The sequence below is a fragment of the Trichosurus vulpecula genome, chromosome 2, assembly GCF_011100635.1.
Source record: "Trichosurus vulpecula isolate mTriVul1 chromosome 2, mTriVul1.pri, whole genome shotgun sequence".
Taxonomy (NCBI): Eukaryota; Metazoa; Chordata; class Mammalia; order Diprotodontia; family Phalangeridae; genus Trichosurus; species Trichosurus vulpecula.
Window position 1 is genome coordinate 389,962,761 of NC_050574.1, and position 12,280 is coordinate 389,975,040.

Sequence of the window (12,280 nt, forward strand, 5' to 3'; positions counted from 1 at the left end):
CTTCCTCCTCTTCCATCCCCCTACTAGAAGAGCTCCTCACGGTTGGATGTGACTGGGAGGACAGACGCAGTCAGCTGAGACTTGGTGATGTGGGGATTGAGTGAGCCTCTGACATGAGCAAAGGTGGACCTCAATCTATTGATGTTGCCCTACTGACCAAAGGTTGCAGATGTAGTTGAGGCTCCCACCAAAAACCCCTAGAGATTCAAAATAGCTTTTATTCATTGGCAGGCTAACCACCGATATTCATTTTAGTTACTACTTATTCAAATGAACATTTTTTTCTCTTTTTCAAAAACCTGGTCCATTTAAGTTACCTGAATAAGTGTGAAGTAGGTTCAGTGACGTGCATCTGGGGGGAAAGGAATGAGGTTGTAAAGTTTGTCCCAAAGTGACTCAGTTTGCTGAAAAATGTACCTTTTAATTGAATTATCCCCCACTCCTACCCCCATCCCACACTCCCTTCCCTTTCTGTTACTGACTAAACAATAAAACCAGACTACATTGCTATTCTGAATAGCAAAGCCTGTCTCAACGCTCTTCATCCTGCTTAGGCACAGTACACAGAATCCCATTGCACATAACTCTCTTTAGTGGTCCTCAGACTCACCAATATTGTACCTAACTTACGACTAGGGACTTTCTAGACTAGCATCCTTATTAGGGCAGATTACATCCCAATGGTCTATTGAAATGCCATAGAATGCTGCTGATTGGCTCTGTGCTCTAAGCAGGCCTGAAAAAGCTGTACAAGCTAGATCTACCCCAGGAAGCTGTGGCTGCTACCCAATAATAATGATAATAATGACAGTTTAGATATGTCCCACTCTTCATGACCCTGTAGATCACATCACTCCAGTCCCATCTGTGGGGTTTTCTTGGCACAGACACTGGAGTAGTTTGCCTTAAATGTACTAGAGAAGGAAATGACAAACTTAGGTTAAGTGACTTGCCCAGAATCACACATTTATATAACACTTACTATGTGTCAGGCACTGTATTAAGCCCTTTGCAATGCTCTCATTTGATCCTCACAACTCTGGGAGGTTAATGCTCTTATAATTCTTATTTTACAGATGAGGAAACCGAGGCAGGCAGAGGTTACATGACTTGCCCAAGGTCACACAGCTAGAGTTTGCGGGCTGGGTTTGAACCCAGGTCTTCCTGACTCTGGACGCTGTGCTCTATTCACTGCACCAATAGTCCTCCTAAGTGCACTAATAAAATTTGTTTCCTTTTAGTTTGGCTACTCATTTTAACTTCCAGTCTTATAGATCTGCTGGTGGGTGAAATTCTCTCTAAGCCTTCAAGGAACCCAGGCTAAGAAATTCCCCAGCATTAGTCGATTCCTGTAAGAAGTGATTGTTGATGTCTGGCTTGTTTTAGGTTGGGCCCTTGGAATGCATGGGCCAGCAGCAGCTAATACTGCTCCCACACTCTGTTGGAGATACTTGATTTTACTACTAGGTAGTTTCCTTGGTCAGTTAGATGAGCAAGAGGCAGCCAGGTGGCTTAGTAGATAAGAGTGCTGGGCCTGGAGTCAGAAAGACCTGAGTTCAAATCCAGCCTCAGACACTAGCTGTGTGACCCTGAGCAAGTCACTTAACTAACCTTTGTTTGCCTTAATCCAATGGAGAAGGAAATGACAAACCAACTCCAGTATCTTTGCCAAGAAAACTCCATGGACATTATGGTCCATGGGGTCACAAAGAGTTGAATACAGCTGAACAGATTTCCTGTTTGGGGATGGGAGATTATTTCTGCTACAATTCTTTGAGGAATTTCTTTTCTTTCTTTGGGTCTTTCTGACCCAACAAGTTCACACTGACCCATTGTCTTCGATGATATCGTGGATTTTACATTCGAAAAGGACATCAGTAGGTGCCTGGTCCAAACTATACCTATGAATTTTGTATTTTTTACCTTTCTTTATATCACTCAGCAATTAGCACAGTACCTGAGGGCACATAATAAGCACTTAGTTAATTGTTTGTTGATGATGATAATGATGAAAAAGAACCCCATATACAATATATGGTCATCTGGCTTCTGCTGGAAGACTCAAATGAAAGGGAACTTATTATCTCCCATGGTATTCCATTCCCTACTTAAATTTAAATTTTGCCTCTTGGTTACCTTTAGTCATTGCTTCTGGTTTTGTCCTCTGGGATCAAAGAGAGCGAGTCTAATGCTTTTTCCATGACAGCCCTTCAAGTATGTGAAGACAGCTGTTACCAGCCCTCTCCCCACTTCTGAATCTTCTTATTCTTCATATTAAACACCTCTGTCTTGGACTTAAGGCCCTTCGTCATCTTGGTTGTTCTTCTCTTCGTGCTTTCTAGTTTATAAATATGTAGTTTATGCACTGGCCTGGCTAGACAGCTAACTCAGAGGAAAAACAAAGCAACCTATTTCTCTCAATCTGATGTAGATTGTACATTCACAAGCAAAGAATTGAGAGGAGTTCTTCTGCCCACCTAGCCAATTTCTCTTGAGTTAAATTTAGGAACCTAGATCTGGTGGGGACCGAGTGGGACCATTGGGCTTAACCTGGGTGAAGAGATGGGTTTTCTCTGCTGAGTGCACCACCTAGGATCTCAAGACTGTTCTCATTAGGAGTGAATCTGGGCTGCTTCAGCAGAGTTACATTCGGCTTGATCAAGTTGGTTTATAGCACAAAGAATACAGTGGGTGGCTGGTTGTGAATGTTTCCAAATCTTTCTGCTGGTTCATAAGATAAAAGTACTAAAGGCCTACTGCTTTATAGCAAGAGATGAGTACCTAACAGCCAAAAGTCAACAACTACAACTTGGGAAGATGGAGTGTGTGTGGTAGAATGTGTTTCCGAGTATACACATGTGTGCATATTATATATGTACATGTATGTGTACATATGTGTATATTATATATACAATTTTATCTATACATTATATACATATGTATGGACATGTATATATTACATATATGTGTGTGTGTATACATAGACATGTATATTCACAGCATAGTCTTAGTCTACTCAGACTTTTGTAAGACCCTTTGCGTGTATGTGTGTATAGGTGTATGTATATGTGTGTGTGCGTGTGTGTGTGTCACACACACACGCACACACACCCCTGTGTTTTTATTGGTGTATGGAGTTTCCTGTGTGGGCCTTCCATCCTCTTCTAATAGGATCTGGCATACTTCTGTGCAGCTAGCTTATTGCCTGAAGCACACAGAATTAAGTGACTTGCCCAGGGTCACCCAGTCACTATGGGGAACAGTTTAAGATTTGACCCCATGTCATCTTGACTTGAAGGCTGGCTCTCTATCCACTATCCAGGATGTTCCATATGATCTGTTAGCCATGGAAACATCAAGGAGGAGGTATAAAAGCTGAGGGAGCAGATTATGGGTCACAGTCAAGAGAAATAAATACAAGTTGGACAGAAACAGCAACATGGGAAGAGAACCATGTTAGCACTTACTACTATCCTCCCTCCTCCCATCCCCAGCTGGGAAAATTGCCTTGTAATTATTTGGCATATATTTTGAAGATATGTCTACAATGGCAGGGGTGGGATGGGGTGGTGAGTTTTCCACAGTGTGCTTAGCAACAGTAGTCACTTAATAGTTACTTGATAAATTGATAGTCATAAGCAAACTTGAAGCTCATTTGTTAAGATAAAAAAAGATTTTCCGCAAGTCAACAAGTCAAGCCAATAAGCAAGTATTAAGTGCCTATTATATACTAAACACTGCGCTAAGGGGTAGATACAAAGAAAGGCAAAGTAACAGTCCCTACTCTCAAGGAGCTCAGTCTAAGGGAGGAGACAACATGCAAACAACGATCTTCAAACAAGATTTATAAAGGATGGATTGGAGATAATCAGTTGGAGAGGTTGTATAATAAGACAATTTATTCTAGGCTCTCTTTTGAGGAGAAGTTGGGGTTTCCTGGGTTTGCCTACCTTTGGGACTTAAAGGAAACACAACTGGGTCCCAGGAATGGACCATAGAGAGCCAATATTAAGTGAGAATTCTTTCTATGGTGACTTGCTTGAATAACATGTTCATCTTCCCTGTGGCTCAAGGGATTGGCCAATACACTTCACTTCACACACAGAATAGGAAGGGACCTTAGAGGTCATTTAGTCCAATCCCTACCTTTTATAGATTGGGAAACAGAGGCGCAAAGGTGCCTCACTACTTAAGGGTCACCTAAGTGATGGAGGTGACATCTGAACTCAGCTTCTACAGAGTGATAGTGGTGTGTCTTAGAGAGATTCATACTATCCGCTGGCAGACTAGCCCTCTATGTCTGTTTCAGTTGCCACTTATCTAAATTAACCTTTTCTCCTTTTCACAAACCTGGGACACTGCACTATGGGAATGAGTGTTAAGTAGGTCACCTTGAGGTGCATCTGGAAAAAGAGGACAAGCTTGTAATTTGTAAAGCAGGTAAGTTCAGGAAATGAGAAACCTGGGGGCAGGGGAAATCCAAAGTTACAAAGCCTCTGCCCTGCCCCCAGTCCATCTGTGTATCCACTTGACCATGCTGCCTTCTTGGAAGCAGCTGGCTGATACCAAGAACAGAGGAAACAGACATTCTATTCTTTGGACAACTATATAGAGAATCAGGATCACACCCCAAATGGTATTTAGTGAGGCTGTAGTTTTTGTACATGTATGGAAACCAGGATAGAGTGGAAATAGGTCCAGGGGTCCACTCTTAGTACCTTAGAATCCTAGAAGAATGGTGAAACCACTCATACTCTCAGTATCACTTCTGCCTCATTTCTAGTTTTCAACAGTTTTTGACTTCAAATCCAGTGTTGTTTACAGAGGGTCTTCTTCCTAGCTGTGTGACCTTAGGTAAGACATTGTGCATTTTCATGCTTCCTTGAATATAAGATGAGAAAGTTGGGATAGATTATCCTGAAGGTCCCCTTCCTCTACATTCTCACTAGGTAACCTCCCTCTATATATTCTGTGATCAAACAACACTGGCCCCCTTGCCATTCCTTAAACATGACACTCCATCTCCCAACTTGAGGAATTTTCATTGGCTGTCCTCCGTGCCTGGAATACTATCCCTTCTTGTTTCTGCCTCCTGGCTTCCCCAACTTCCTCCAAATCTCAGCTAAAGTCCCACCTTTAGAGACCTTTCTCAGACCTTTTTCTTCGTGCCTTTCTGAAATTATCTCCAATTTATCCTGTGCATATTTTATTTATACATAGTTTGTCTTTCCTGTTAGCCTCTGAGTTCCTGTTTCTTGTTTCCTGTATCCTCAGGGCTTACACAGTGCCTGGTACATAGTAGGTGCTTAATAAAAATGCTTGTTGATTTGCCTTGACTTAAAACATGGATCTGAATGAGGTATGATAGCATCATAGATTCAGAATTAAAACGGACCTTGGAGGTGGTTGAATCCAACACCCTCATTTTACAGATGAGGAAACCGAGACCCAGAGAGGTGAAGTGCTTGCTGAAGGTCACATAGCTGGTAAGCATGAAAGACTAAGCAACCATCTTCTTCATAATGTACAAAGGCTGTATTATGCCACCCTTGAAACGTAACCTGGAAGGCATAAATGTGCAAACTGACTAATGGCAACAGGGGACACTCTTTCTTTGCAATATGAACATTATTTATTGTTTGTTATGGTTTTTAACAGGTGAAATACTACATAGGGGATGAAATACTCATAATGTGATATTTATAAGCTACCTGAATGACATCAGAGGATGGAATGAGTGTTCATGCTTTTCATTTTCCTGAAACTCTATCTTACCCCTCTTTTTGTGAAGAGATGAGCAACACACACGGTGGTATTTGCTTTTTGATTGTTTAGAATGATCTCTCCTTAATGGCCATCTATATTCTTGCCATAAAATAGCAATGAAAACCAATGCCCTGGGAACTAGGTACAATGCTTATACTTCTGGACAGGATGTTAAGTAAAGCATTTTGAAGAAAATAAAACATACTGCATTTTCTTATAAAATGAGATGAAAAAATAGATTTAAATGTAATTTTCAAGTGCAACTTTTTTCTTATACTTTAAAGCTCTGATCTTTTTCAATATACTCTACTTAAAATTTAAAAAATAAACCTTTTTTTGGTACCTCTAATTTCCTGTTTCAGTCCTGGAAACATTTAAAGACATTTTTACTATAACTCTTCTGTGCAAATAGAAAACATAAATATTATTAAAGTTCATGTTATAAAAAGGTTGTTTCAAGATTTTCACTGTTGTGGCAAACAGCTGCAGGCCCTTTAACTTTCTCCTGGAAGCAGTCTGAGGTCTCTCTTTTTGAACCTTTTAAGTCCTGATCCAGCTGGGAGCCAAGGGACAAAAATGTGCTGCCCAGCATGTCAGTTTGTAAACTACTCTGAGAGAGCCGAAATGCTCTTCCAAACCCATTAAACAATGGTGTGGAGGAAATCCAGTTTAGTAAACTGAAGTCTGGCAGGTCTAGAATAGAGGACAGAGGAGATACTTCTCTGGTGGAGGATTCCCCCTCAGAATCACCAGATGGTCCCTCTTGGACAGCACCTTCTGGTCTCTGGGGCACCGGAGGGTGTCCCCTTAAGCTGTCCATCATAGTGTTATTCAAAGACTGGGCAGTCACATTTGCTGTCCTGTGCCCACTCCTTGACTCTGTTACAGAAGCTGGTTGATGTCCAGACTGAGATGCTAGTGGAGAGTGGTCCTGAGGATGGAGTCCAAAGGTATCACTGCCCTTCGAAGCTGAGCTCTGCAATCCTTGCTCTCCTGCAGGAGGTTGCTGAGAAGTGGTGTCTTTGTGAACATTCAATTCCTTTGGGCCCCACCTGGCCAACTGGCGCCCCAGCTGAAGCTGGGTTGGGAAGAGTGTCCCTTGGAATGTTCTATACAAAAAACTAGAGATAATGTGGAGTAAGATAAAGAAGAAAAACAACTGGTTAGTAGGGATAGCTATTGCATGACGAAAATTATATCAAGAGAACAAAAATAGCAATGGTTAGAAGAAACATGATAAACCTACCGGGGCAGTAAGGCAACAACAGATGATATGACAGTAGTCAAGTAAAACATGGGGTCACCCATTAACTTCTGCATAGTCCAGTAAGGGTTGGATGGAGGAAAACACGTTGAACAAGAGGCATTGTACACCAAAGCCACAATGAAAAATAAAAGGATACTGAAGCCACATGCTGTCCAGTGGAGCCAAGTCTGGGAGAGAAAAGAGAAATAAAAGGCATTTTTCATGTTTCCCTTCCAAAATGATTCAAAATGTACTTTGGTTTGACAAGCACATTAACCATCATTCAGCAACGACCTTGGTCTTGAGGGTCAACTACATAGGAGAGCAGTATCCTTGGTGTCTGTGTGGAACTGGGGCAGAGGAAAGGGAGAAGGAAGAAGAGGGAGGAGGGTTGGGTCTGATGATATGTGAAAATGGGAATTGAAGCCTAAAGATATGTGTGTGGAAAATGGGCAAAAGTCCCCTAGCAGTGCTGCAGGTGATGTCCAGAGTCACTAAAACTTCATTTTTTTTTCCTTTTTCTGGAGAGTGAAGATTGGTTGGTTTGTTCACATCATGTTCACATGTATGGTATTTCTAAATAGCAGTAGTATTAAATTTGGGAAAACAGACATTTGTTCATTAAAACAAGGCAAAACAAAACAAAAACAACAGAGTTTTGTGGCTCTTACCCAGGTTTTGGTTTCAATGCCCAAATGCAGTATGATGGTGAAGAGAGCTATCGTCATGATGACAGTTCCCCAGTAAAATATATCGACATCAGAGTCACGATAGGCCTGCAAACGAATAGCATTCAGAGTGCTCATTGGGGCCCTGGGTAAAGCCAATTGACATAAATTGCAGAAGGTCAACTTAAGGAAAGCGGTCGAATTCTTCTATGTTTGGAGGGCAGGGGGAGTGATTAAGTTTAGAATTTTTAAAATTAAATTTAAAAAAGAAAAAGGCCAACTTACAAAGTAAGGGATGAAAAAGCAAACCAGGCTTTGATAGGCGGCGTCAATCATGTTCATCCAAAACATATGGGGCTGATATTCCTGCGAGAGAAAAAAAAAAAAGACTGAGGGAAACGTTGGGTGTTGTCCAGAGAGACTTACTACCTCTTACTAATTTATATCTTAAAAGGCCATGTAAAGAAGACGGAAAGAAGGGATAGGTAATAGGATGACTAAAAAAGGCATGACATGATCTATAATAAGAGTTATAAGTGATAAAACTCAGAATAAGCTGAAGTTAGGGAGAAAACTGGGTAAAAAGGAAGACTTTGACTCAACAAATGTAAAATATGTTGCAAACTTTAAAGTGCTTAATAAGTGCCAGCTATTATTTATTTTGGGGGAAGAGAGAAAGATCAAGAAGAGATCAGACCACTGCTTGGGTAAAAGAGGTAACAAGAGAGAGAAATAAATGGTGGTGTTTTTCAACTCTTAGTTTCTGTTTTCTCTCCCAAGAAGAACCATCTTTGGACTAGAAAGGACAGGTTGAAATTGGGTAACAGGGAATTGATACCCAGAATAAGTAGGAAAGCTGTAAGAGAACATCTGCCCCTGATCAGTTTAAGTAACTAGGACCAGATGAACCACATTTTCTGGTACTGAAAAAAAAAAACTGGCAGATGGAATTGCAGAGCCACAATCAATGATCTTTGAAAAACTATAGCAAATAGGAAAAGTACTGCAGGACTGGAGAAGGGCAAATGTTGAACCAATCTTCAAAAAAGGGAAGAAAATGGATCCTGTCAAATACAGGTCAATGGACTTGATTTTTATTTTGGGGAATTTCTTTTTAGAATGTACTATTTAAGAGGATGGTTAGTGGTACATCTAGAAAAAGAAGCCATGATCATAGACTTAGTATGGTGTTGTCAAGAGAATGGGTCATGCCAACTTAATCTTACTTCCTTTTGCTATAGACATTGCTTAGATGAACCTTAGTTAGCAAAGCATTTGATCATTTCTTATGTTCTTGTAAGAAAGATGGGGAGGTGCATGCTAGCCATTAGTATAATTATCATAGATGGATTCTGAATTGATTGAATGATAAGATCCAAATTGTAGTTTGGAAATCTACAGTTAAATATCCCTGTCATCTGGGTTTGGTACTATTTAACCGTTTTAATCTTCCCTGGTTGAGAGAAATATACCCCTTCCCCTTGTCCCCAGGGCCTGTGTATATGTATGTATGTATGTATTTTTGCTGAGGGCATGATCATTTTTTTAATTATATAGGCTCAAAACATTGGAGTCATCCTCTGCTCTCCATTCCTCCCTACCCCACAGTTCTATTCAGTTGCCAAGTCCTGACAATCCAGCCTCTACAATACTGCTTGCACCATTCCCTTTTCTTCACTCATTAAGACATCATTCTAGTTTATATCCTCACCACCTCTTGCCTAGACTAATGAAATCTCAAGTCTCTCCTTCAATCCATTCTCCACACAGCTGAAATATTCATATTCTTAAAGCAAAAGTCTTATCAGTAAATTCTAGTGGTTCCCTATTGCCTTCAACAAACTTCCCCGTTTTTCACTTAAAGCCCTTGACAACTTAGCGCCGACCTATTTGGGTGTTGCCTCAGACAAAATGAGAAGTGGGAAAGACCTTAGCTTAAAAAGGCCAGGGTCTCCCACTGCATTGGGGCCATCTTCAGTTGTCTTGATTTATATCTCCCCACTGGACTCCATGACTCTGGAGGAGAGAGTGAGGCTGATGACTTTACACAGCTCTGTTTCACTTAAATCCAACTCACTTGCAAGTCAAGACATCACTTTCCTGATGTCATTGGTCCTCTGAGAACAAAGGACAAATAACAACATCTGGCCTTATAGACTAGCTCCCTTCATGAATTCTTCAGACCACCCAAACATGGTCTTCTTGCTATTTCTCCCATACAACATTCTATCTCCTATATCTATGGTTTTGCACAGGCGGGCCTCCATGCCTGACTTGTACTCCCTCCCATCCTCCATTTCTTAGAAACCCTAGTTTCCTCCAAAACTCAACTCAAGAACCACCTCCTACATGAGGCCTTTCCTGATTCCTTCCAGGCCTTAGTGTCCTCTCCCCATGTCCCCAGTTGCTTTGTTTTTATCTTGCACAAATTTTTGTTGTTGTTCAGGTATTTTCAGTTGTGTCTGACTCTTCATGACTCCATCTGGGGTTTGGTAGAAATACTGGAGTGGTTTGCCATTGCCTTCCCCAGCTCATTTTATAGATGAGAAAACAGGCAAGCAGGATGAAGTAACTTGCCCAGGGTCACACAGCTATTAAGTGTCTGAGGCCAGATGTGAACTCAGGAAGATGACTCTTCCTTACTCCAGGCCTGGCACTTTATACACTGTGCCACCTAGCTGCCCACACTAATTTTATATGTGCTAATTAATTGTTCACCAATTGATTTGTTGAATCAAATAAAATGCATAATATTTGAGGAGGGGTGAGTGTAAAGTCTTATACGTGGGTACAACACCCCCCCAAAAAAAACCCCAAACCCAAGCCCTTTCATTAGAAGATGGGAGAAATAAATGTAGCTGGACAAGAACTTCATTTGCTCAGGGAGATTTTAGTGTGCTGTAAGCTCAATATGAGTTAACAGTGTGATGGGAAAAAGCTTAGGCAATTTTCCACTGCATTAAGAGTGATAGTGTCTATGACTTGGAAGGAATTTAGAGATATCAAGGGAATGTTTCATGCAAAAATGGACGGGATAAAAGACAAAAATGGTAGGGACTTAAGAGAAGTAGAAAAGAATAAGAAGATATGGCAAGAATATGCAGAAGAACAATTAAAAGAAAAATTTTAACATCACCAATAACCATGATGGTGTGGTTACTGATGGAATTCCAGCTAAGCTATTTAAAACCGTAAAAGATGATGTTGTTAAAGTGCTACACTCAATATGCCAGCAAATTTGGAAAACTCAATAGTGACCACTGGATTGGAAAAGATCAGTTTCCATCCCTATCCAAAAGAAGAGCAATGCCAAATAACATTCAAATTACTGAACAATTGTGCTCACTTCACACACCGGCAAGGTTATGCTTAAGATTCTGTAAGGTAGGCTTCAGCGATATGTGAACTGAGAATTACCAAGAAGAGCAGGCTGGTTTTCAAAGAGGCAGAGGAACCAGAGACCAAATTGCCAACATTTGCTGGATAATGGAAAAAGCAAGGGAATTCCAGAAAATCATCTACTTCAGCTTCATTGACAACACTAAAGCCTGTGACTGTGTGGAATCACAACAAAATGTGCCAAGTACTCAAAGAGATGGGAGTACTAGATCATCTTACTTGTCTCTTGAGGAACCTGTACATGGGTCAGGAAGCAACAGTTAGAACTGAACATGGAACAACTGATTGGTTTAAGATCAGAAAAGGAGTAAGACAAAGTTGTATATTGTCACCTCATTTGTTTAACCTATATGCAGAAGACATCATGCGAAATGCCAGGGTGGATGAATCAAAAGTCAGAATTAAGATTGCTAGGAGAAATATTGACAGTCTCAGACATACAGATGATACCACTCTGATTGTAGAGAGTGAAGAAAAATTAAGAAGCCACTTGATGAGGATAAAAGAGGAGAGTTTAAAACTTGGCTTGAAGCTTAACATAAACAAAGATTTTGGCAACTGGTCCTATCACTTCCTGGAAAATAGAGGGAGAAAAATGGAAGCAGAATCAGATTTTATATTTTTGGGTTCAAACATCACTGCAGATGGCGACTGCAGTCATGAAATTAAAAGATGATTGCTCTTTGGAAGGAAAGTTATGGCAAATCCAGATGCTTACTAAAAAGCATACATCACCTTGCTGGAAAAGGAACATATACTCAAAACTATTATTTTTCCTGTTGTAAAGTCTGGCTGTGAGTTGGACTATAAGGAAAGCTGAGCACCACAGAATCTATGCTCTTGAACTGTGGTGCTGAAGAAGACTTTTGAAGAGTCCCTTGGACAGCAAGAAGTTCAAATCAGTCAGTACTTGAAGAAATTAGTTCAGACTCTTCACTGGAAGACCAAGTACTGAAGCTGAAGCTTAAATGCTTTGGTCACATAATGAGAAGACGGGACTCATTGGAAAAGACCCTGATGTTGGGAAAGATTGAAGGCAAAAGGAAAAGGGGATGGCAGAGGATGAGATAGATGGATGGTGTCATGGAAACAATGAACGTGAGCTTGTACAGACTTTGGAAGATAGTGGAGGACAGAAGGGCTTGGTGTGCTATGGTCCATTGGGTCATGAAGAGTCGAATAACTGAATAACAACAAGTTA

The 12,280-nt window shown here is 40.7% G+C and overlaps 1 protein-coding gene across 1 annotated transcript in view; it reads right to left on the reverse strand.

The window, feature by feature from the left end:
• Nucleotides 1-5,609: 5,609 nt before the first annotated feature.
• ATP10A (ATPase phospholipid transporting 10A (putative)) overlaps nucleotides 5,610-12,280 on the reverse strand; it is a 275,874-nt gene continuing 269,203 nt past the window's right edge. The window contains exons 18-21 of the mRNA XM_036745018.1: nucleotides 7,966-8,046; nucleotides 7,684-7,788; nucleotides 7,013-7,200; nucleotides 5,610-6,887 (exon numbers count right to left, since the gene is read on the reverse strand). Coding sequence (XP_036600913.1) covers nucleotides 6,206-6,887; nucleotides 7,013-7,200; nucleotides 7,684-7,788; nucleotides 7,966-8,046 — 1,056 coding nt within the window. The 3' untranslated portion in view covers nucleotides 5,610-6,205. The remainder of the gene's footprint in view (nucleotides 6,888-7,012; nucleotides 7,201-7,683; nucleotides 7,789-7,965; nucleotides 8,047-12,280) is intronic.